Source organism: Typha latifolia, chromosome 13, assembly GCF_019914945.1.
Source record: "Typha latifolia isolate L0001 chromosome 13, TyphaL0001v2, whole genome shotgun sequence".
Taxonomy (NCBI): Eukaryota; Viridiplantae; Streptophyta; class Magnoliopsida; order Poales; family Typhaceae; genus Typha; species Typha latifolia.
In genome coordinates, this window is record NC_133098.1 from 149726 (window position 1) to 173975 (window position 24250).

The window sequence follows — 24250 nt, forward strand, 5'->3', positions numbered from 1 at the left end:
AAGAGAAAGAGGAGAAGGGAAAGCAACACACACAACGTAGAAAGGGCAGTGAACGGTAAGTTGCTGTTTTTATAGCATATCTCAAGATATTTGTGTCACTAAGGATGTCTAAAAGATATTAGCATATCTCTCTTTTTCAATAAACTAAAAAGAAACTATTATAATCTCCATGCTGAAATCCTGTGGAGCATTTATATTGTTAATTGGTTTGAAATCAATGTTGAGTTCCTAAATCTACCACGGAACAACCTAATGTCGTTGCCTTTAAATGAACATTGAGAGGAAGTCATGAAGATAAATCATATACTAAACATTATACATCAGTTGTCCATGTTCAATTTGAAATTTAAAATTTGAAGGTTACACAAATCGCTCTGGACAAGATATATATGGTAACATCTTATTTAGCATGTCATTCCTTTTGTTAGAATATAAAATATATGAGTAGCTTAAACTTTTAGAATAATTAATATGCTAACATCATTTAATTATATTTTTATCTTACCGCGTTAACTAATATTTGACTTGTTGCTCATGAGGTGGCAGCGTGGATGACACACTTGTCGCATAGGTTTGTTATACTAGGCTACAAATGTTTGCTGGCTAACTCATATTTAGTTAATTATTACATCTGCATCTCTCATCCCTCTTCGAACTAGCAAGCAAATAAAATGTGACTATGTATAAGGCTTGACGTCATGCTCACTAAAACGACGATATTAATAACTTGTAAAAGTTTAAACCTTCACAATTGAAAGATACCATTGATATTCTACAAATGAAAAAAAAAAAAAAAACTATTATAAATTCAAGACGTGTACTCTATATAAAGAACAAAAGTGGTCGATAATAAAGAGTAGAGCTTCCCGGGGTCCGAATGATGGGAGGTCGCTTCTAGTTTGACACAATTTTACATGTTTTATTTTAGCTAGGTTGAACCTCATGCACTTTCTTGGAAGATTACGTCTCCTTGTTTATCTTGCATAAGTACATGCCTGCAAGAATTAACAAATCAATTGCAATGACAGGACATAGTTTGTAAGGCTTTCATATGAACAATGGCAAGTACATAAACCTTCCATTTATTTCACATTCTTTGAAGTTTCTTCTTTTGCCCTACAACTCTATTGCATAACACGTATCCGTTATGCCTTTTAAGTTATCATTTAATGATTACACCCCCCTGACCGACATGCTTGTAGCAAGGGCAAGTGAGCAATGTATCCGAAGATGTATTCCTAAAGTGCTGTTCGTGTCAGGATATGTGAAGAAAATACGTGTTTACAATGTTAGAGTGCTGGATAATTTGACATTAAACCTTTCCTTATTCGTATTAGGAGATAAAGAAATCATATAATTTGAAATCATGGTATGACCAAGAAATGGAAAGGAGTACATAACAATGCGAGGAACCCAACCTTATATATATATATGTATATATCAACATCCTACGACTGCATCCTATATATGTGCGTGTACCTTTCAGTCATCTCAAAGTAACGGAATGCAAACGAGTTAAGATTCAAATTGTAAAAAAGTTGATGGAATGGTAAACTAATCCATCATACATACATCTATAGTATTAATCAATTGCAAATCGCAAATGATGTCTATGTCTTTGGTGAATATCGTCCTATAAGTATAAGTCATTGGATGCCATAAAAAGCATTGTGGGGAAGGAGAACGTTACAGAGCTGGCCGTTTGAAACTTTTACTAGTGTTGCCTTAGATATCTTCACCGTTAGATGACAAATATCAGACGAGAAAGATAGGAAACCAAGAGCCCCAAAATAGAGAGCTAACCTAGGGATTTGAATTATGTCAATTGCCTTCAATACCATGAACACGAAATGCATGAGAGTGAGAGAGAAGCAATGCAACCTTATGCGTCTCAACACCTGGATATTCCGATAGCCGTTTGTCAGACCAAACTGCTTTATATACCATCTCTCCTTCTCCTCCCTACCAATCTCAGATTCATACTTTCCATCTAGATCGATCTTCTCATTATTTTCCATCTCCTTTTGGTCCTCTACTTTCCTTACCATCACAATGGATCCAAGCTTCTTTCTTAGAGAAGGCACTAGCTCCAACTTTATATCCTCCGAAGCTGCTATTTCTCCTCTACATGAGGTCATGATGCCACCCCGTGGAAATGCCACTGACTTGCTCTCCATCACGCAAAGCCTTCCTCCTCCGATCGTTCCTTGCATGCAAGACAGAGTGAGCGAGAAGCCACCAAGTATTTTTGCTAGTTCTTTAAACCCATGTTTCCCTGGCCTGAATCAGATACCCATTAAGCCACCCCCATCTTTCATGACTTTGCTCCAAGGAAACGAAATATCTATTCGCCATGCGGAGCTAAGCCTTGACCCCACGGATCCTCGCCATTTCTCCACCGAGCTTTCGGTCGATCTGACGACGGCTCCTCCCTTCACCATTTCGAGCCTTCCTCTCCCGATATATACTACTGAAAGCATGAGTTGTCCTCCACATGAGGTAACTCCTCCGCCTTACCTCCTAAACTTGCTTGAGACCTCCTACTATGGCTCAGAAAACCAATCTTCCAACAACCAAGATTACAACTTTAACTCCGAATTGAGTTCAGATCCAAGTCCTTTGAACCCCATAGGAAGCACGGCCCAAGACGCTTCAAACGAAGGTGCAGCCTTATATTCCCCACAAGACTCCAACGACCACAAACCGATGTACATATGCAGCACTTGCCAAGTTCATTTCCCTACCGCGCAAGCCTATGGAGGGCATATGAGCTCCCACAGCAAGGTGAGGAAGATGCGAGACAGATGGAGACCACTTCGGCCAAAGACATCCCAAGAGATCTTGAAGAAGCGCAGGCTCGACCTGAATGTAGCCTCTGTGAATACTGAAAAGGGTAAGGGAGTTGAGCTACATGCCTCAAACAAATCAGGTAATTCTCTGAAGCTGTCCAAGGGTATCATTATTAGAGAGCTTTCTGACAAAAGTGGAGTGATGAAGGAAGAACCCACGGATCGAGGGAACATAGCAAAGCAAGCTGTTACAGGATCTGGAGAACGTGACTTTTTTCAGGGTTTCATATAAATGGAGTGAGTTCCTCCTTAGCATGGATGCCTTCAGTCTATATGGTTCTAGTGGTTAAGTTGTAGTCATTGCTGTCATGGATTTCCTATAAGTCTGTAGAATGCTTGATACCTTCAGTCTATATGGTTCTAGTGGTTAAGTTGTAGCCATTGCTGTCATGGTTTCCTATAAGTCTGTAGAATGCTTGATAACTTCAGCCTATATGGTTCTAGTGGTTAAGTTGTAGTCATTGCTGTCATGGTTTCCTATAAGTCTGTAGAATGATTGATACCTTCAGTCTATATTGTTCTAGTGGTTAAGTTGTAGTCATTGTTGTCATGGTTTCCTGTAAGTCTGTAGAATGCTTGATGTATGGTTGTTCTCTTAAGTCTGTAGAACGTTTTATGGTAATCTCTTGCTTTTGTGGTCTTCAGTAGAAGATTATTTTGGTGTGCAAGTAGTGTTTGTTTTTGGTATTTTATATATATATATATATATATATATATATATATATATATATATTTTCAAGATGTGAACAGAATCGTTACGTAGAGACCTTTACGTTTTTTTTCCTCTCTCTTTTTTGATGGAAGAGATCTTTTGACATAAATGTCTGTGTTTTATGTACGTACGCACATATTAAGAGAAAGAAAATTTTACGATATTTGAGTATTTTAATAGACTAATTAAATAAGTGGACTTGAATTAAATGGATAAGGTTTATATTTTCAAACAAAGATGAATCTAATAAGATTTGTACTTAAATACTATATTAGTTCACTAACTATTTTAAAAGTTTAAACTTAAATGGTTAAAAAATAATAACTTTATATTCAAACAATTAATCTTAAAAGTATGTCAGCTTGTTTCTAGCTAGATTAATTAAGAAACTATAAGGCAGAAGTCAAATCACCAATCGAAAACATATAAAGTGCTGTTAATCGTGCTGTGAGAAGATCAATTATTTTGAAAGTTGGCGAATACAACAAACTTTCATTGAGAAATTCTTCTTTGTATCATTCGATTTGAGCAAAATAAAAAATACATATTCTTTGCGTATCTTACTTTTAGTTCATTACCAAGTTCTCTATTCTCAATACATTATATAAATTACGCAAAATCGTGACCCTAATCTAACCTTTAGGTTTCTTTTAGCCCTCCTCATCCATGACCATCCTGTCCAATTAATTATTCACTGCCAACTCCTGGGAGGCATATACACAGTCTCCGCTCAATAATACTCCACCTACGAGTAGACGGCGGCAGTGGCCCAGTCTTCGTAGAGTTTAATATACAGGGAAATCTAGATATAAATGAGAATTAAGTTACCTCACCATTTAGAATTAAGAATTCTCTTATTGGTACAATTTAAAAAGGAGCATATGTAGGATCCGGTAACTGCATTTGTTTGCTCCCTTAACCTTGGAACACGTTAGTCACGAGAGACAAAAGGCTCATCTGATCGTCGTGCGAGCTGCGAATTAGTACGTACTGCCTGCCGTCAGTGGCCGTAGATAAAATGCCCATGGGCATGCATCTCCTTCTCGGGGGAAGCACTACCAGGAAATACTTTTACTGTTTTACATGCGTGTTGCGTTACATATAACGCCACATGATGCGTTACATTAATGAGCAATCACGACAAACCTACCATTAAAGAATGAAAAGAGCAAACAAAAATGATGAGAGATAGTGTATGTAGAAAGACGATGAGGTCTTAGAAATTTGTTGCAAATTGGGCCGGGTTGGGCCTGTTTCAACTCTCTAAAACTAAAAACTACTTGTATCTGAAATAGTTTCCGTGTACACATATAGAGTCGATCCCCATATAACCTACGTGTGTACGGTGGAGCTAGTTAAAATTAAGTGGTAATCTTTGTCGGTGTGATCTAACACGTAATCAACTTTTGGTTCACAACTCACAAGCTTTTGCACATGCAGCCATGCATTACGTGAATTATTATTAATTACTAACAGTTGAAGGAGAAGAGGAGGAGTGAGTTATAATACTAGATTTTCACAGGGACCACGATTCAGAGCCATGCATGTGGGTCGACTCTGAGTTTCCGCGTTAATTCTTTGAATTAAGTTAATTTTTGTGTGATGATCAGCAAATGCGACGACCAAATTTTATAATGGAAATTATTGCACTACTCACTACGGCCTCATCTTATCGGTTTTCATGTTAGATAGCTAGGATTGTATTACTTCATTGTTTTTGGGGGGTGGGGGTGTTACACGAGACAAATATTTATTATACAAATTAATTAATTAGTACGGCTGTCTCTCTTACTAAAAGTCATCGAATAACGCTCTCAATCAAAGTGGGAAGGTAAATTACTCAATCAGAGTTATATCTTCCGTCCACCTACTTATTAGTGAAGAAGACTGCATCTGTCATGTTGGTTGGATACGGTGAGGTCGTATTGACGAATGGTTACATGAGCAACAACGGGATCGCATCAGTTGGATGGATTCAAGCTGACCACATTATATCCGTTGCAATACTCTATAGAGCCGTAAGGGAAAAATCTCTTTGCAGAAAACGGAGATTGCTTAGTATTACCCAAAACTATCAAAACTAGCATAATACATAGATATGAGTAGTCTCACATCTAATTAGCATGAGAAAAGGCAGATTAATTAGTCCATCATAGACAGGTTCATACGTAACCTTCCATATAATTGAAGGTGGGTGGGAAAAGGAAGTAGGCCATTAAATAGTTGTCGACGACCTGAAATAATTTCCCCTATAAATAGGTTGCATTTGCCCCGCGAAAAAAAAAACACCATTAGTAGAATGAGATGATATAGATTAGAAGAGATCATACTAAGTACGAATCAGTAGCTAGATATAGTTGGATATAGTCTAAATTGTTCATATGAATTAGTAGCAGAATAAGCCCAAAGTTAAACCATTTAAAAAGTCATCCCACTCCCAAAAAATTGGGGACGTTCCAAATCACACCAAACAAAGATATATTAATAATTATTAGCCGTTTTTTATTTCTTCTTTATTTTGATGTGAGAAGGAGATTACTCTTTTCTTATCTGATGGGGCCTGGGGGCGATGGATTGTGCTGAGAATTTTGGTTTCAATCAAGAATAACTTTTGTATGGATGTGATGTGAAATTGGGTTCACTGAAAATATATTATATACATAGATGATAGATCTACCAACTCAAAGTCTCTTTTTCTTTCTTTTCTTTTTTTTTTTTAATTTTAATTTTAGATAGAGTTATTAACCAGAGAGAAGACAAACAGCCAAGGAACAAAAGACTAAACAAACCGGAAGTTGAAACAAGGAAAAAGAGGACCACAACTCTACAAGTAGCATCAGAACCAGGAACCCCACTAATTACTACCAAAAGTCATCCCACTTGCAGCAGATGTGGAAGACAGCATCGACCAGCGAATACGAGGGCGGGCTATTGGATTGGATCCGTTTTCAGAATTCGTTGTTGTACCAGAAGACTCCTTTGCGATCCTGGGGTTCCACGTAGACGCACTCCTTGGCCTCCCTCCACATGGCCTTCAACACTGGAGTGCCATCGAACTGGTAATACTCCCCAAGAATAGGCTTAATAGCTTTGGTCGCCTCCATAGCGTGGTAATGTGGCATGGTAGAGAACAAATGGTGTGCCACGTGGGTGTCCGTAATGTTGTGGAACACCCGGTTGAGCACCCCGTAGTCTCTGTCCATCGTGGCAAGGGCCCCACGGAGCCAGTCCCACTCGCTGGAATCGTAGTGCGGCAACGCCGGATGGGTGTGCTGCAGGTAGGTGATCAACACCAGCCATCCGTTCACGATCAAAAGCGGCACGCCGTAGATCGCCACCATCCATTCGAATCCGAACGACGCACACAGGCGGTAGAGTGCGTAACAGGTGGCGAGGACGCCAATGTCGGAGATAAAGATCTGGGCTCGCTCCCGGTCGGTGTAGATGGGGCCGTACGGGTCGTAGTGGCACGCGAAGCGGGGGTAGGGGCGGCCGGAGACGTTGAACGCGAGGTAGAGCGGCCAGCCGAGGGTGAGCTGGACGGTGAGGGTGATGACGCGGCCGACCGGGTTGTTGCTGAGGTAACAAGAGTACCAGCGGAGGGCAGGCTTGGTCTTGGGGACGAAGACCTCGTCGCGTTCGAGGGAACCAGTGTTGGAGTGGTGGCGACGGTGGGAGTACTTCCAGGAGAAGTAGGGGACGAGGAGGCCGGAGTGAAGGACGAGGCCGACGATGTCGTCGAGGAGGGAGTAGTCGGAGAAGGCATGGTGGCCGCACTCGTGGGCGATGACCCACACCCCGGTTAAGATGCAGCCTTGAAAGACCCAGTAGAGAGGCCAAGCGACGTACCGGAGCAGCGGGGATGGGAGGGAAGGGATGACGTTAAGGGCGAGATAGAGGAGCACGCCGGAGATGAGGAGGTCCTGGACAACGTAGGAGAAGGAGCGGAGGATGGAGCGATCGAAGCAGTGAGGGGGGACCGCCTTCTTGATCTGGCCGAGTGTGAACGGGGGTTTGTCGGTCGGCGAGCGGCGGAATTGTACGCCGCGGCTGTGAGCTTCCTCCTCATGCTCCGCCCTCTCATTCGTGGCCATGCGTCCGCCGGCGCCCATCGCTGCCAATAATAGCAAAACGGCAAACAGAGATGTTATCAAATAATGTAAAAAATTCCGTTTCTTATTATTGTTATTATTATTTCTCTTGTGGTAGTGCCTAATGCTGGTGTGTGCGCTTTAATTTGAGAAACCGTGGCATCTGATGCGCTTCATCTTCCACCATATCCGAAGAGCAGAGCGGAGGTACAGTAAGGAAACTGGAAAGAAATCTACTAATAACAAAGAATACATACGTATAAAGAATCAGGATAGCAAGGAAGTGGATAACTGGACAAACTGGTCGGCAGCCGTCCATTACATTCTTTAGAACCGCAAAGGCACCAACTGATGATGTCTAATCGAATCGTACATTAATTGACAAAAAATAAGAATAAAAAGGAAAAGGAAAAAAGTTCTTCCCGGATCTCTAAGAAAAAAATAAATATATATATATATATATATATATATATATATATATATATATATATATCCTTTATTTACAAAGCGGCAGAGGTGCTTCAAAATATCAGTGTCCATCAAACCACATGCTTCATGCAGAGTAGAAATATGCTCAAAACATAACCACAAATAATTACACTAAAATGCTCCATGCAGAATCTAAACTGTTATCTATTTCTACATAAACCTTCATTTTTAGTATATATTAATAGTATTAATAAAAAAAAAATGTGACACTCAAAGTTTATTCTTTTATTCTCAAATAGTATTATCTATTAATACACCACTAATAGTATTAATAAAAAAAAGCCAAATAATAATTTTATTCTCAAATTTATGCTATTTTCCTCTAAACTAAAAAAATAAAATAAAATGATCGTTTAAATAAACATACGACACTCAAAGTTTATTCTTTAACGAAAAAAATATATATAATGAATAATCAACGAAATAGAAATTTCAGTTTTCCCTAATCAAAGAGGTTAATGTGTCATCTCTTATTTAAAGAAATCAATGTGACACAAAAAATAGATGGAAGAATCTGTATAAAAACGGGCAACAGTTTAATAAGTCTATGTATTATTATCGATAAAAGAAACAAATAAATAGAAGGGAAGGGCGACCTAAAAGATCTAATACGAGATAACATAACTAAGGCTATTCCATACCTGAAGGCTGATGTCACAGAGAAGATCTAATTCCCAAATTCTTCTTCTTCTTCTCTCTCTTTCTTTCCTTAGAGCCCTTCTGCCGTCTACAGAGTTATTTATAGAGAGAGAGAGAGAGAGAGAGGTGTCCGTCGTACAGCAGGAGGGCGTTTTTAATATTAATCCCCCATCGTTCCTGTTGTTGGAGGAACAGACCCGGTGTCCGTGTCATTCTTTCTTCCTCGGCAATCTCCTCTCTTCACACGTGTCCCCTTCCGTTTCGTGCTCCCGTGAATCCGCTAGGAAAGCCACGAGGATTGGAAGTAGGCAATAAAGTGATAGGATCCCCACCGTCCACTCCTCGCATCCGTTTTCTACTGTGGTTATTAAGTAGGGAGGAACGGGAGGGACATTTGTGTGGGGCGGCAGGTGCTCGCCTCGTCAAGTGGCTCGGCTCTAGGATCCACCCGTCCCCCGGCTCTTCGCTTCCGCTTCCACATACATTACTACATTACTACCTCGTCAAAATGTCTATTTTACCCCCTCACTGGGCTGGGCTTCATTCATATCGAGGTCGCTCGTGGTATCTTTGCATGTCTTTTGTTGGTAAAGCGGGCAGTGTCACCATTATCGATGCATATTAATTAAATTACTTGGGTTATAATAGGGCTGGGTTATATAGTATTTTATAGCCTTGTCCTTGTTTGTTTGTGATGTGGTTGGTAGAGCGGTCACACGGGATGCACGTGAGATAACATGACCTTATTTGGTGCAGCATGATCACATGGGATGCCACGCACTCCATTCCTCCGCCCATGGATTTACAAGCTTGCAACCGTTGGAAATCAAGCAGCAGCATATATATATATAAATACAACGGGGAAGTTGTTGGAGGCGTCGAACAATTAATTAGTTAAGTGTTACGTAATAACTTACGCGGAATATTCTTCGAACGAGATGTTTAATTAATGAATATTTTCCTAATTATAATTATATCGATGCCATATTTCATATATAATTAATGAGTCCACTTGTTTTATCACAGGCCTCTTATATATATATATATATATAATTTGCTACTGTTGTATTTTTAGATTTGGTTCACAGCTGAAGACCATTAAAATATCGAGCGTTTTTGGTCAAAGGAATCTGATCGCCTACGGAAAATTTGGTGTCAGACGTGAAACGTGACCAATTCCTAAAATGGGACAGTAATCTAACCTCATGGTTGGTCAAATTGAGATCATTGGGTGAATTAAACGAGGGAGGGCTAAGTTGTTTGTGATAATGCCTAATTGCCATTTAAACAAGTGCTGTGTATGACCATCTAACGTGTGCTCAGACTGTCAGGTTTAGTTTTGATGCCTCAAACATGCCATGTTTCGTTCTTGTGAAATACAACAACTTCCAAACTTGTACAATTAATGAATTTATCGTTTTATTTCCAAATGTTGTGGTTGTGGTGGTGGTTGTCATGTGTGAGGAAGTTAAAGAGTTCCTAATCCAAGAACAGGCGTCGAAGAAACCTTCCCTTTGAAGAGTGTCACTGTTACCTTTTAATATTGTAGGCCGTTTAAAAAGATGTCTCTCTATGTGGCTAAAACAAAGGCTAAAGCCCAAATAGCGCAAAAGCCCAGTTAGTATCGACTAGGACAACCATTTAATATGCACTCTTCTGTACTTAGTCGCCATGAAGTACCATTAACAAGTTATTACATAAAGCCAAGTCCATCTATAACGAAAGTAAGTAACACATTAACAAAGCTAAAGCATGAACGGATAATAGTAACAATAATTTTCTAACACAGGAGACCCTGGAGATCGAGATTGCTTAAAGTATATATATCCTAAACCTTCACGAGAATCTTCTCCTCCTCTTGGTTGCTTTCAAACTTGATGCCTTTGTACCACAAAGAGCAGACCAAGTAGACAAGGAAATCAACACAAGACAATGCTGCCAGAAGAAAGTAGAATCTGTCAAGGTGACCCGAGTTGAGGTCTCCAGGGATCCACCCAGGCCTCTTCTCATCAGAGGTCACACTAGTAACGATATTAACCAACATGATGCTAACATAATTCCCCAGAGAAATGGAAGCCATGCAAAGGGAGCTCCCAAAACTTTTAACTCCATCAGGCGCCTGACCGTTGAAGAACTCTAATTGTCCAACATACATAAATACTTCTGATGCGCCGATCAGTGCGTACTGCGGAATTTGCCACAGAATGCTAAGTGAGCTCGTTTCTTTGCCCACACTAACTTGTTTTAGTCTCTCTAGCTCGACGATTCCTGCAACAACCATGGCTATCATTCCGACAATTAAACCGACACCCATACGCTGCAGCTCTGAGAGACCCTTTGGATTCTTGGAGAACTTGGACAGCAGTGGTATAAGGAACCGATGATAGACGCCGATAAATGACAGGACACTGATGATATCAAAGACTGACATGCTCGCAGGTGGGACATGGAATGATGCAATCTTGGTGTTCATCACGGTGCCTTGTTCGACAAACAAGGAGGCCATTTGAGTAAAGACCACAGAGTAGATGATTGTGCACAACCATATAGGAAGCATCTTAAGTATGCATTTCACCTCTTCCACTTGAGTAACTGTGCATAATTTCCATGGATTCTTCATGTTATCTAGCATGCAATAATCTTCTCCACTAAGTGTTGCTGCCTTATCAAGAAACCTATCGTCAATTAGCAAGATAAAGAATCATTATTAGATACATTCTTAATATTATATAACCAAAAAAAAAAAAAAAAAAGGTGATGTAATCTTTTTTGCTTAAGCTGCAGAGTCATTGTAGGCTAGCTCCTGGTGTCTCTGATATCTTCCAACTCAAATTACAACAAAGTGAAGAAGCAGAGCCAAATGGCCTAACCTGATCTCGTCGCTGTGAAGGATCTTTCTGCTCCCAGCAATTGAAGACACATTGCCCTCCACTTCATAGAGCATTGTCCCGTTCTTCGGTGCCTCAACCTCCCATTTTCGGAAAGCTGCAACAAAGACTTGTGCTATACGAGTCAATGGGTTGCCGGATGGTTTGAAATGCCTATAATTAGGGGTTCCCAGCAAGAAGAGCAAGAAAGCTAGAGCAGCTGAACCAGTCGACGTCCAGAATCCCATAACCCACATTCCTGCGTCCTCATAATATACCAAGATTGTGTTGGAGAATAGAGAGCCCGCATTTAGAGCAAAGTAAAAATAGCTGAAGAATGCAATCTTTGATCGGTGTTCTGAAGGATCCATTTCATCAAATTGGTCGGATCCGAATGTGGCAATAGAAGGCTGATAACCGCCATTTCCAAAGGCAACCATGTAAATTGATAAGTAAAAGAGTACAGTTCCAACCGTTGATGGTGGATTGCATTGCAGTTCTCCATCTCCACATCCAGATGGTTTCACTAACAAGAACCATGATGAAATAGATAGGAGCATCAGTCCCTGCACACAACATATGAAAGCTAAAGTCAATACTTATAGCAGTATAAAAGCAATCATAGAGTTGATTATAACTGACCAAAAAAAAAAAAAAATGGATTCTCTTATACGGAAGTCCACAATATATCATACCATAACATAGATCATCTGGAAAATTGCACAGGTTTTGTATCGGCCCCAGTAAGAATCACTAACGAAAGCCCCAATTAGTGAAAATATGTACACAGTGCCCGTCCACTTGCTTATATTGTTTGCCGCTTCAGCATTTTCTTGTTGGAGTACCCTTCTTAAGAACACAACTAAATTCACCCCAACCCCAAAAAATGCTAGTGTCACAAGTCCATAGTTCACTACATCAAGAAAAAAAAAAATGAACACACTTCAATTTATCCAGTGGAAAACAGAAGGTAAAAGTACACTAAAAGTAGCAGAGAAAAGATGCTTTGCCTTGTTACTCAATGCTATTCCATGGAGCCTCCTCTTCACTTCACATAATCAGAGAAAGATAAGTAGGCATACTTACATTACTAGTCACATACCAATAGATAATTTACCTTTATTTTACTTGTTGGTCAACTTGCACCGTTGCACAGATGGTTGGTAAAAGATAGGAATGGACATAGAAGAAGGTGAAAATAGATTGAGAGGGGGAAAAATTGCAATTCTCAAGGTACCTAAATATGAGCTGACGTAAAAAATTAAAAAAAAATAAAAGAAGAAGAAATCCAAGCTTACCTAGTAAGAGAACAGCAGATTTCCATCTTCCTGTTCTTGTTTTGATTGCAGGGTTCCCCTTCCTATCCACTGATCCATCTTCAGTTGTGGGAGAGACCATCTTTCCAGAGAAGTTCTGAACAACTTCCGCCTGTGTCAGAGACAAAGATAACAAAGATGAAGAAATTAAAGAACTAGTGATGCTCATTTATGATATTCTGCAATTAGCATATCTGATTCTCGAAAGCAACACAAAATTAACAAAGCATTAGGTCCAATCTATTTTAGCATATCTTATAGATGTTAGAATAAATGGTTATTAATCAAATAGGAACAGAAACAACATCGGCCAGCAGAGAAATTAGTAACTGTCACGTCAACTAATTTTAGGATGAGTTTCTCCTCCGAATGTTGTTTGTTGGGTTTTGCTTATTTGTTACTTCAATATCCACTGTGCTCTAACATCAGAGAGTAACTTCCAGCCAAACTCTCAATAAAAATAAAAGACTTCTAGCCAAACAAAAGTATCCACACTTGGCAAGATGCCAAACTCTTCCATCATTAACTCCAAAACGGAACTCTGAACCTTGAATATCATCATCAGCTCCTCCCCTCCAATCCATAAACAAAGCATGACTAGCAAGTCATTCTATTTCCTTTCTTTCTTTCTTTCTTTTTTTTGCTTTTACATACAAAATATATCAGAGAAGCTCGCTTTTACTTTCATCTGCAAAGTTTCACTGATAAATAATTTGTAGCACAAAGAGAAGTGTTTGTTCTCTTTCTCAAAGAATGCAATTTAAAAGTCCATTCATAAGACGTAAGTAAATGAAAAAAAAAAAATAGCAACAAGAAGAATGATAATATATTTACTTATTTTTTTGACAAAATAGAAGAATGATAACATTACCATGTGAGTTCCAATCAATGTCGTCTCCCAAGCGTACCTGTAAAATTAGGCAGAAGTAAGATTGCTACATAGTAAATATCACGGGAATCCGTTCACAAAAATAGAAACATCAGATCAAGTCAGGGTAATAACAAATCAGGATTTTGCCCTTTTTCTCAAACAGAAATTAGATTGATGGAAACTAACAAATGCAAGTCTGAGTGCTACCTTTTCAATAAGAAACAATTTTGTAAGGGGATCAGATCCACCAGCTCTGAAGAATTACCCTGACAAGGAAAAACAAAACCTCACAAGAGTCAACGGCCATTAGCAGGAAAATTTGCTAAGTAAGGGAAGTTCTTACGAGGACACATAATTATTTAGATACTCTTTGCATGCAGTACCTTCTTTTATGAAGCCACCTGATCGAGCACGAGTGCCGCCGGATTCCGGAGAGGGAGCCGAGAGCGTCGCAAGGAAAGGAGCCTCCTTTCGAGCCACTTGCGAAACGATGAGCACCGCCAACTTTTTAGACATTTACTTGCTAGGTCCCACAGGGAGGTTTTCTCTACGCAGGGCTGCGACAACCGCCACCTTCTCTTTCTCTTCACTTAACTGCACTTCACTTCACTTCACTTGAGCTTGAAGACAAGGTCGACGAGGAAGAAAGGATGAGAGAAAGAAATAAGAGAGCTTTGTCTCTCTCAGGGTAATACTGGGGCGTTGAGAAAGAAGGTGGGAGTGGGGATTTAAAGCTGGGAGAGTTCGTCCTCGACTTTGAAGGCTAAACGTGTTTCTCGAGGAAAGGCGTGCCACGTGGTGAATCAGCCAGCTGGTCAAAGTGAACGGTTACGAGGTGATCCTATATGGTGGGGAACTGTTGTGGGTCTGCTTAATTTGTAAAAGAAAACTTTTTTTAATAACAAAATTATTTTCAAGCTTACAATATCAAAATCCTAACTATTTTTTTATCACAACTGCGAGTGAATGTTCGAAATACGTAACTAATAAATTGCTAAGCTAACTAATAAGTTGGTTTAAATTTTAGAATAGACAGGTTAAAAATCAACTTAACTTAGCAAACCATGCAACTCTAACGAAATTTTGCAAATCGATCATTTTTCATATATATATATATATAATTCTTTTTAACATGTAATTATTATTTTGTATATTTTATTTTTTAAAAAAAAATTTAGTACAATATATAAGTTATACCATTGTTTGGGAATTGATCGGTGAATGAGTGAGCCTGTAGAGGGCGAAGATAAAGTCGCCTTGAACCTGCGAATACGGCGCTATTCGTGGGCCTTATTCCCGGTTTTTATTCCGTATCAAATTAGAGGTGCTCTCTAGATACTTCGATGTCTCAGCAACCGAGGTGAACGTGTGTTGTCAGTGACGTATAAACACGGACTGCCCGTGAACAAAGAACGCTCGAGTAGTTGAGGTTGTTCACTGCTCCAGTTCTTGCCTACGTCCTACCCAGTTCGAACTGAAATCGATTAGCTGGCACTTAATAACTCAACGAGAGTCGAGACGGTGAGCCTGATCCGATTGAGCCTCACAATGTGATGGAACCAATTTCAAATACCCACACTACCTATTATTGAAACGATTCTGAACCGCTGTTCTTTCTTTCCATGTTCATAGATTTTAACACAAACTCTATTATATTTATATGTTGGTTCGCTGAATTTACGTAAACAACCCGACCCAGCCTCTATTAACTCAGCAGTCAGCACAGCCACAGCCACAGCCACAGCCACGGGTACTGGTCCAAAATCTCTCGTAATATACTCAAATCTGCTATCTCGCCGCCACGAGTACTGGTCTAATAGATACACACTCATCTCTCCCTCCTTTGAATCAATCCATACCCCCCCGCCCCCTCCAAAAAAAAAAACTACTACTGATTAATTACCTATGATGTAACGCAATCTTAGCTAAAATTACCGCCCGCCCTCCCAGTCGCAGCATTTCTTAAAACCCTTTTATGGCCTTACCCTAATTTCAGGCTCCTCCCATGGCGATCTAGGGTTTTCGAATCAGGATACGAGAGGAAGAGAACGAAACCCTAGGAGAGCAGCAAGCCGCCATGAAGGCATCGATCAAGTTTCGAGAAGACCGGAAGCCACTAGTACGGGCCAAGGTCCCTATAAGCGTCCTCGGGCTCCCCTTCCTGTCCGGCATCGCAGCCGGCGATGGCAAGGAGCTTCGCCTCGACCTCGCGACCGCCTTTGAGTTCGGCCCTTCTTTCCGCGTCTCCTACTGCCCGAACGATTCCTGGAACCCTTTCACCCTCGCCATAAAGACCGGCATCGGCGCCTTCGGCTCGCCGGCAGCCGCTCCATTCTCCATGACCGCCGAGTTCAATCTCCTCGGCCGCGGCGTTGGGACCGGTGGCCCTACCTTCTCCATCCTCTTCAAGCCCCGCTTCGGCGACTTCACCATCAAGAAGTCCGCCCTATCCAGCTCTGCTCCCATCCCAGCCGCGGCCGTTGAAGAGAATATCCACGCATCGAACGGCCAGCCACCGATCAACGGGTTAGAGAATGGAGTCCACTCTGGGAAGAAGGCGAACGGATTCGCTGCGGACGTCGGCACCTCGGGTGTAGGCGGTATCGGACGGATGTTATCCGGCGTGGAGGTCACGGCAAGGAGCGTCCTTCCAGTGGGGAACCGCGCCGCCGTGAGATTCCGCTGGGGGTTGAAGATGCCACCGGAGCTCCGATCGGCGATATCCGATGGCGGGGGGAGGTATCCGGTGCCGGGGATCACGCTCAGCAAGATCCCACTCCTCGTCATGAACAAGGTCTCGATCGAGCACGTGGTGGATAAGGCCGAACCAAAAGAGAGCAAGACCACCCTCGCCCACGAGGCGGCGGAGACCAGCTCGTTGGTGAAGCGGCAGCTTGAATCGATGCAGGCGGAGAACAATCTCCTGAGGAGGGCGGTGGAGGATATACGGACGGAGATTGGAAGCTGGAAGGCATCTCCGGCAGCAGTCGGAGGCCTGGCCTCCTTCGGTGCTGACGTCAGCAGGAATGGGGCTTCCCCGACGACGAGGAAGAGTGATCGCCGGAGCAACGGGAAGGTGCCGGAGAAATCGACCGTAAAGCCGGGGCCGGAGGAGGTGAACGAGGAGCTGAAGAAGGCTATCAAGGGCGCCGGAATTTGAATTTTGTCTGCTGCTTCTGATAGTAATCAATAATGTGGGTGGGTATTAAAGATTTTATTAAGGTTTATGAATGTAAAAAAGCTGCTTCTTTTTTCTTAGAACTTCTGTTTGTCTTGTATAATTGTCCTCTGTTTTGGTAGTTGCAAAAAAAAATACTATGTTATCTTGGTTGCTGTTAAAAAAAAAATGATTCTATGAGATGATTGAGTAAGAGATAAAAAATGTTACGTCTGGATATTGGTTTACATTACTTGCTCCTGTGTTGTAGATAGAGCTGCAATACGACAAGCTCAGCTGAAGCTAAAAGCCTCGGAATGCTTCTCTTATTGCTCCTAATTTACAAGAAGATGTTTTGCCTCTGCCCTAAAGAGCCAGCTCTCTAAACCAGCTACTAAACTAGTTCATCTGTGAGTGGGCGAGCATTCTTGTCCATTTCACTTGCCGTTGCCACAGTACCTCTTTCACCAAAACCTTCACGGTCATATATATAACTCACCAATTGGTTCTTGAATCAAAAGTGTAGCATTCAGTATCCTGCTTGGTTCTGCTGCCGAAGTGAACCACATAACTAACATAATTGGGAATCGAATGAAAAGTACCAGTGGGGATATAAAATATCAAGATGTTCTTCTAGTGATGTTAAGTGAGAGTAGAGTTATGATGGAATGAAAGAAGAATAAAAACAAGTGCCCAAGGAGGTCCAAGGATGGAGTCATCACATTGGTAAAATTAAAATATGTTGTGCAAGAAGGTATTACCTAAGTCCATCTAACATCAAACTTGTAAACATTGACATGCTAATTTCAAGAAGAATGCGTGACGAGTATATAAATGGATGCAATATTCTCAACTTTGTGAGGAACTACAAAAGCGGAAACAGCATTACCGCCACACTACAGTAGTCAACGACGAATTAGATAGCAAGCTATGAAGCATTTCTAACATAAGAGTTTCACTATGCCACCAAAGTTAAACTAGTGAATGAGCATAATATAGGGACTTTGCCTTGGAAGTGCTCAAGTAATTATACGCTGCACTCACTGATAGGCACTCCGATCCAAAATCCAAATAAGTATAAGCTGAAAGCCATCCCGCAGCAACTTTCTCAAGCTTAAGTATAAGCTGATAGCCATCCTGCACTTATTTTCCCCATAGTGATGAGGAATTACAGATTGTTTTAAAGGTCAATTTGCTGAATGAGAGTGAATTTAGAGGCACATATCAGCAGGCAAAAGAGCGTACCTCAATTGCCATCCAACGGCTCAGACCAAGATCTGGCAGCATCGCATGTGCTGCATCACCTAGAAGTGTGGTGTGTTCTCTTCCCCAGGTGTAGATCATGTCTCCGTCATTAAGGTCCCTCCACGATATCATAGATTCTGGTGTCTGTAATTGAAGTTATTACCTCGCTACACCAGCCACCAAAAATTTCAAGTAGCCCTTTTCTCTTACCTGAACCATTTGGTACAAGATGTTTGTGAATACCAGAAGAAGAATTTAATCTTTCATAAAAAAAAGCGGCGTGTGGAAACATATGAATTCATACCAAATATTCTGATACCCAAAGCAATGAAATGCTTTGCATAAAGAAAGAATAATGAAACATAATGAAATAAAGGTAGGGTTGTAGAGAGGCTATGCCTGCAGGATAATCAGTATTTCCTCGAGTCTCCTTATGAATTCCATATCACTGCATCTTCCGCATCCAACATCAGAAGCAACAAAATGCTGATTCACGCTGACAAATACAATTACCTTTAAGAAAAAGGAGTAAATTAACTTTCCTCAGCAGGACTTAAGAAAACCTGTAAATATTGAAAAATTAAAATAGTTGTCTGTGCTTACTGGTTACTACTCAGAGTACAACAAATTACAATAGTTATAGTTTCGAATATCAATAAACCCCTTGTTCGTGAAGTAGACATGGCATATTTCTTCTCTCTCCCGCTCTGCAACCGAGAGCATTTGGACACGGACTAGAGTTTAAGCCACCAAAATATATAAGCCTTAGGCCCAGGTCCAAGGAGTTGGGCTGGCCCATGAAGGCATGAGCCTTGGGCCCAGGGCCACACACTGCCTCCGGAGTCCGGAACTCGACAACTCGCGGGAGTTGCGAGACTCACACTCACTACATGGTGGTCTATAAGACGAGAAGAGGGAGGGAGAGAGTGTGAGTACCATTTCCATTTTTCGTTGACGCTGTCGGCAAGCATTAATGCGATCCCCCGTGGCGCAACCCTGCGGTCGATGACCTGGCAGACCACGTCGGCGTCGATGGAGGCGATAAAGGCAAGGGCATTGCCGACGCCGTGGAGTTGGATGGGTCCGCGGAATTGCCCCTCTCCACGCACGGCACTCAGGTCCTTCTCGAACACTGCCACCTCGAGTCCACGGGGCCTCACAGCTAAGGCTACCACGAAACTTCCCACGCCACCCCAGCGACTAAGATCCGTGGCTTTCCCGCACGAAGAAGTCATGTCTCTCTTCGAAGGCGAAGTAGCGAAAGAGGAGAGATGGGTTTGAGCACTTGGAGGGGGATGGTTGTCGTGTCGTTGGAGGAGAGAGGTCTCACGGTTTCCGGATTCTACCGACAAGCGGCGGTATCGGTGCATTTGGATTTGATCTGGCTGGCCGTGAGGAGAGACGACGCGAATCGCATCCGCGTGACGCGGACTGTTTGTCTATTTGGTTCACCAATCAGATCGCAAACTGGGATTTAAGTTGATGAGGCTTTAGCAGCCTGATCCAAGATAAATTGGGATCCGAATTGGGCCGAGGCCTACCCCAATTTGGGCAGGGCCAGGTCGGACCTCTCCTTTTCGTCCACCGGCACTCCATGATTCCAACTACCAGGCATTCCTCTCTTTGCTTCGTTTCTACCATCACTCTCCGAGAGCTCGTTCGCCATGGAGTCGTCGATGGTGGAGACCAGCGACGGCGTCAAGATCCACGTGCGCCTCTTCAAGCCGTCGGATCCCGCCGCCGATAACCTCGCCGTCGTCCTGGTCCACCCCTACTCTGTCCTCGGTGGCTTCCAGGGCCTCCTCAGGGGAATCGCCACGGGACTGGCCAAGAAGGGGTACTACGCCGTCACCTTCGACATGAGAGGAGCCGGGAGATCTTCCGGGCGGGCATCCCTCACCGGATTTGCCGAGATCAATGATGTCGTCGCCGTAAGCAAATGGGTCACCGAGACCCTTTCCCCTGATGGCATCGTTTTGGTGGGTTCTTCCGCAGGTACTTTGTGTTTTCCTCTCCCAAGATTCGATTTTTGATGGTATTTGAATCGATTTCATGCTCTATGCAAGTCTTCTTAACGCATTCATTCGTTGTGCTAAATCTGTTAACTAACAGCAATTTCCTGGGACAGGAGCACCGATTGCAGGTTCGGCAGTGGATAAGATAGAGCAGGTGGTGGGTTATGTGAGCTTGGGGTATCCGTTTGGTTTAACGGCTTCCATCCTCTTCGGCCGGCATCACGAAGCCATCCTCCGATCTGAGAAATCAAAGCTGTTCGTCATGGGAACCAAAGATGGATTCACCAGCGTGAAGCAATTGCGGAATAAGCTTAAATCTGCCGCAGGGCAAGTCGAGACCCACCTGCTCGAAGGAGTTGGCCACTTCCAAATGGAGGGCCCTGCCTATGATGCTCAGATGGTGGATCTGATTGCCAATTTCATCCAGTCTTTGCACAAGTAAATCAATGGCAAGCTCTGTGAAGTAGCAAAGGAACGAACTTTAACGTGGTGAATCTGTGTGACTTTATTTTCATATTCCTCTCTTACATTACATATATATGTTATCCCTTGTTATGCATATGCATCCTCAATTTTCAGAAGTAACCATGTCACAAAGATTAATGCTGCCCGGAGAGTCCCGTGCTATTTAGTTACCGAATCGAGTTGAGAAAGCTAGAAATGAGAAAAAAGAAACCTTACGAATTCAGATCAGTAATTACTAAAAGATTTTGTGGTCATCCACTAAAATTTGATTGCAGGGAGAAGAGAAACCTATGAATGGCACTTTTATCAATTGGGAACAGACAAATAATGGCAAAACCAAAGTAATTTCAAAATGATATGGGTGGTCATTGCAGGATACTCACCAACCACATTGAACTTTTGGCGGCGCATTTTCCTGACTCTGCTTTGCAGTGGCGAAAAAGAATCCTCCATGGTAGATACTCAAAGGCTATAAGATGAACAACATAGAATCAGCCTTCTGATATGAGATTTTGGAATGTCGATAGCCCTCATTGGCGCCTGCCCGCGCCCTTTATTGCCTCTGTAAGATCTCATACTTATTGCTGACTTTGCAGAAGAGAACCATCATGACCCATTTTCATCACCCTCGCCTGTTTGGGCAATGGATCTTGACCCGCTTCTGTTTCATGAAACGGTCGATAACAGGTCAAAATTGAGATATATGAAAGTAAATCTCAAGGAGTAGAGATCAAGAATTACGAATAAGAAGAAAGAACCAACTAAATTATGCATTTATAATAAAGAACCATCATGTGACATCAATTTTTAACATAAATTGAGAACAAGAGAACAACAATTCTTTTTCATCCTCTGCATAGTTCATTCTTTGATGTACCATTCTCACCGTTAGATGTCTCGGGAATCTTTACAATGGCATCAACCAATGATTGCTCATGTTGCTGCAAAAAACAATGAATAACAGAACTATTGTAAAAGTACATTACATAAATCACAATAAAAATGATTAGTGTATGAGAGGTTTTCTTGCTTTCAACAGTCTCGTTGCCCGGAGCTGGATGACTTGAACCAAAAAATAGCCGCCTTCTGCACCTGTTTGGAATAAACAAGCAAGAGACTGGTGATTGGTGAATAGCAATGTTTTGCAGTTCTATCGGATGTGCTTATGTAATTAGGCAGACCTCCCTTATTGCAAGTTCTGTATCCAATACTGTGATGTAATTAAGATCCTGACTGCCAGTGACACTTCCTGATGAATCATAATCTTCCTTTAGTCTGGTTTTGAATCGATCCTCTTCCTCTGAAATCATCACCTGTAGGTTTTCTGTCTCCAACCCAGGTCCACCCCAATCTGCTTCCCTTGAATTGTCTGGATGTCCACCTCCCCAAATGAAATCTTCCTGCAATGATCTACCGCTAAATAAACTTATCAGATGAACAATAATTATCCCATAAGCAGCAGACTTACCCAAAACATTTGTTTGTCTCTCAAACATTTAAATTTACTACTAGTCTCAGTGTAACTACACCAGAAGGCATACCACGGGAGAGCCTTGAAATCTTGAATACAAAACAACTGAAAAGCTATTCAGTATAAATTTCTCAAGCCTACAGTTAAGATACAAGGAAGGCTTTCTCTACACTCAAGCCAATAAATAAGACTACTCTGTTCTTGTTCTCGTATCTTTTTGGTTTTTGTTCTTGTTCTTGTTTAAATAAAAGTAAACTATTTTCACCTAGTTTCATTATAAGTAGTTGAGATAGCCTTTCTAATGCTAATCGATCACTCATTTCCAGCACATGTATGGCCAAGCATCAAGTGTGCACACCTAATGAAAGAACAATACAGTCAAGCAAGAAATTTCATTCCTTGATCTTCCTCCACCTCCACCATCCTCCACCTTGTACCAGCTCACTTACTTTGCAACGTCCATTCCATATACTTCTAGGTTTTGACACTTACTGATTATAGTATTGATATTAAAATATATTATTCCGAATTTGATTAGAACATCCTTACGGGTTATCACATCCCTTTACTCCTCAAGGATATCAAAAACAACTCCATCCTTTTCTAGTATATATTATATGTACACATCTCCTTCCAACCTGACACTGTGGTCAGTGCATGTAGCTTCCTTTTCGTAGTCTGGACATGGCTCACTGTTGACACCAAGAAGGGTTTGGCTTGTCACTCTCTTGAAAATGATGCCCACAATCTTATATACCATTTTATAAGACTTGCATTTCTTTTTCTGTTGATAAAAGTGTAGGACTATTCATTAAACTATGAATTAACTAAACTCCATCAATGTGATGTCTCATTTGATATATTATTACATCACCTGACCAGCCTAACAGTTCTTTATTAGAGAATAAATTTAGTAGATAAGTGACACGCAAATTTCCAAAAATAAAAAAAAGCGAAATAGCTGATTATGAGTTCAAAGGATACTTAGAGCAACAAAACAACAAAACATGAAGATGAAAAACAATTAGGCTATGAAAGATATTTAATGCAACAACAGATGTTGACATAATTATGGAGCAGTACTCCATTTTTTAGGCCAATCAACTTGGAGAGTACTAATTTTAGCAGTTTGTAGGACAAGAACATAGCATTACTTCCAACAGAATATTACACATTGGAAAACAGAGAGAATATTAGAAGCATGTGAGTATTGTACTTATAAGAAGAGACACATCTCGGGGGGAAAAACAGTATTGTTTGCTCTCAGAAAAAAAAAAGATGCAAAGATCAGCAAGAAGAAATAGACACAGCACAAAGTTAAACGTAATCACTCTCGAGAGTGGAAAACTATGATAGACACACAATATCAGGGAACAAACAATTACTTGCTGCTGACTATGTATAATTCATACCAACAATTGAAAACAATGTGTATCCGTATAAGTGATAGATTAAGACAGTTCAACTTTAAGACCTATTACAGTAACTGATTCTTCATATTGACATCATAAATAGGTTAATCTAGACCTAAGAATGATATGAATGTGGTAAAACCTGATGCAGGAATATCCTCGCTAGAAAGCAATAAGCAGTCAACGGATAGGACCAAAACAAACCTGACGAGCACTATAAGGGGAAGATTCCAGGATCAAGCAATGCTATTAACTAATTGGAATCAAATGTAATGTTGGTTCTACGTACTCCTTTTGGCTTCTTGCCCTTGGTTATGTGTAATGATTTTGCAACAGATAATGGTGGCTGCTTGGAACTGGCTAGTGGCCGTGAATGCAGAACAGGAGCTTGTGCACCTTGAGAGAGGGAAGGCGCTAAATAAGATGTCTTTTCTCTTTTCAGAAAATCCAATACCTTGGTATTCAGTTCTGGAACATTGACAGCCCGAGTGTACTGGAGCAAACCAGAATGAAGCCTATCTCCTTGATACAATTCACTGGGAAATTTCAACAAAATAAGCAAAACAATTGATATAAGAACAAAGACAAACTCATTAAAGCTATTAAGATTGTAGGTTTAATAAAATAAGTTTCTCTCTCTCCTTGTGATCA

At 41.3% G+C, this 24250-nt stretch overlaps 4 protein-coding genes across 8 annotated transcripts; 2 read left to right on the forward strand and 2 right to left on the reverse strand.

Annotated features, from left to right (window-relative positions):
• Positions 1-6341: 6341 nt before the first annotated feature.
• On the reverse strand, positions 6342-9073 carry LOC140800434 (fatty acid desaturase DES2-like). 2 transcript variants are annotated; one of them, XM_073155231.1, is made up of 2 exons: positions 8783-9073; positions 6342-7675 (listed from the first exon to the last, which is right to left on the reverse strand). In XM_073155231.1, the coding sequence occupies exon 2, from the start codon at positions 7671-7673 to the stop codon at positions 6510-6512; it is 1164 nt and encodes a 387-aa protein (XP_073011332.1). In that variant the 5' UTR covers positions 7674-7675; positions 8783-9073; the 3' UTR covers positions 6342-6509. The 2 variants fall into 2 exon arrangements, with proteins under 2 accessions (XP_073011332.1, XP_073011334.1); XM_073155233.1 differs by lacking the exon at positions 8783-9073 and adding an exon at positions 7910-7993.
• Positions 9074-10420: 1347 nt separating this feature from the next.
• LOC140799507 (protein NRT1/ PTR FAMILY 7.3-like) lies at positions 10421-14535 on the reverse strand. Of its 4 annotated transcripts, XM_073153833.1 has the most exons (8): positions 14218-14535; positions 14042-14100; positions 13835-13871; positions 12946-13075; positions 12658-12695; positions 12343-12560; positions 11651-12213; positions 10421-11455 (listed from the first exon to the last, which is right to left on the reverse strand). In XM_073153833.1, exons 6-8 carry the CDS (start codon positions 12355-12357, stop codon positions 10609-10611), a joined length of 1425 nt encoding a protein of 474 aa, XP_073009934.1. In that variant the 5' UTR covers positions 12358-12560; positions 12658-12695; positions 12946-13075; positions 13835-13871; positions 14042-14100; positions 14218-14535; the 3' UTR covers positions 10421-10608. The 4 variants fall into 4 exon arrangements, with proteins under 4 accessions (XP_073009934.1, XP_073009933.1, XP_073009936.1 ...); XM_073153832.1 differs by lacking the exon at positions 12658-12695; XM_073153835.1 differs by lacking the exons at positions 13835-13871; positions 14042-14100; positions 14218-14535 and adding an exon at positions 12765-12884 and having other exon boundaries at positions 12946-13074.
• Positions 14536-15573: 1038 nt separating this feature from the next.
• LOC140799573 (uncharacterized) lies at positions 15574-17192 on the forward strand. Its single transcript, XM_073153947.1, has one exon. The coding sequence runs from the start codon at positions 15912-15914 to the stop codon at positions 16992-16994; it is 1083 nt and encodes a 360-aa protein (XP_073010048.1). The 5' UTR covers positions 15574-15911; the 3' UTR covers positions 16995-17192.
• Positions 17193-19121: 1929 nt separating this feature from the next.
• Positions 19122-20832, forward strand: LOC140799574 (uncharacterized). The gene is made up of 2 exons (XM_073153948.1): positions 19122-20231; positions 20365-20832. The coding sequence occupies exons 1-2, from the start codon at positions 19901-19903 to the stop codon at positions 20691-20693; spliced, it is 660 nt and encodes a 219-aa protein (XP_073010049.1). The 5' UTR covers positions 19122-19900; the 3' UTR covers positions 20694-20832.
• Positions 20833-24250: the final 3418 nt, after the last annotated feature.

What these genes read in the sequence shown, in the direction of transcription:
- LOC140800434 (XM_073155231.1), bottom strand. Translation starts at nt 7,673, where the DNA reads ATGGGCGCCGGCGGACGCATGGCCACGAATGAGAGGGCGGAGCATGAG.
- LOC140799507 (XM_073153832.1), bottom strand. An exon ending in TCCAGATGATCTATGTTATG is followed by an intron (nt 12,214 to 12,342) that starts GTATGATATATT and finishes TGTTGTGTGCAG; the next exon opens with GGACTGATGCTCCTATCTAT. An exon ending in CTTCACAGCGACGAGATCAG is followed by an intron (nt 11,456 to 11,650) that starts GTTAGGCCATTT and finishes AATTGACGATAG; the next exon opens with GTTTCTTGATAAGGCAGCAA.
- LOC140799573 (XM_073153947.1), top strand. Translation starts at nt 15,912, where the DNA reads ATGAAGGCATCGATCAAGTTTCGAGAAGACCGGAAGCCACTAGTACGG.
- LOC140799574 (XM_073153948.1), top strand. Translation starts at nt 19,901, where the DNA reads ATGGAGTCGTCGATGGTGGAGACCAGCGACGGCGTCAAGATCCACGTG. An exon ending in TTTGGTGGGTTCTTCCGCAG is followed by an intron (nt 20,232 to 20,364) that starts GTACTTTGTGTT and finishes TTCCTGGGACAG; the next exon opens with GAGCACCGATTGCAGGTTCG.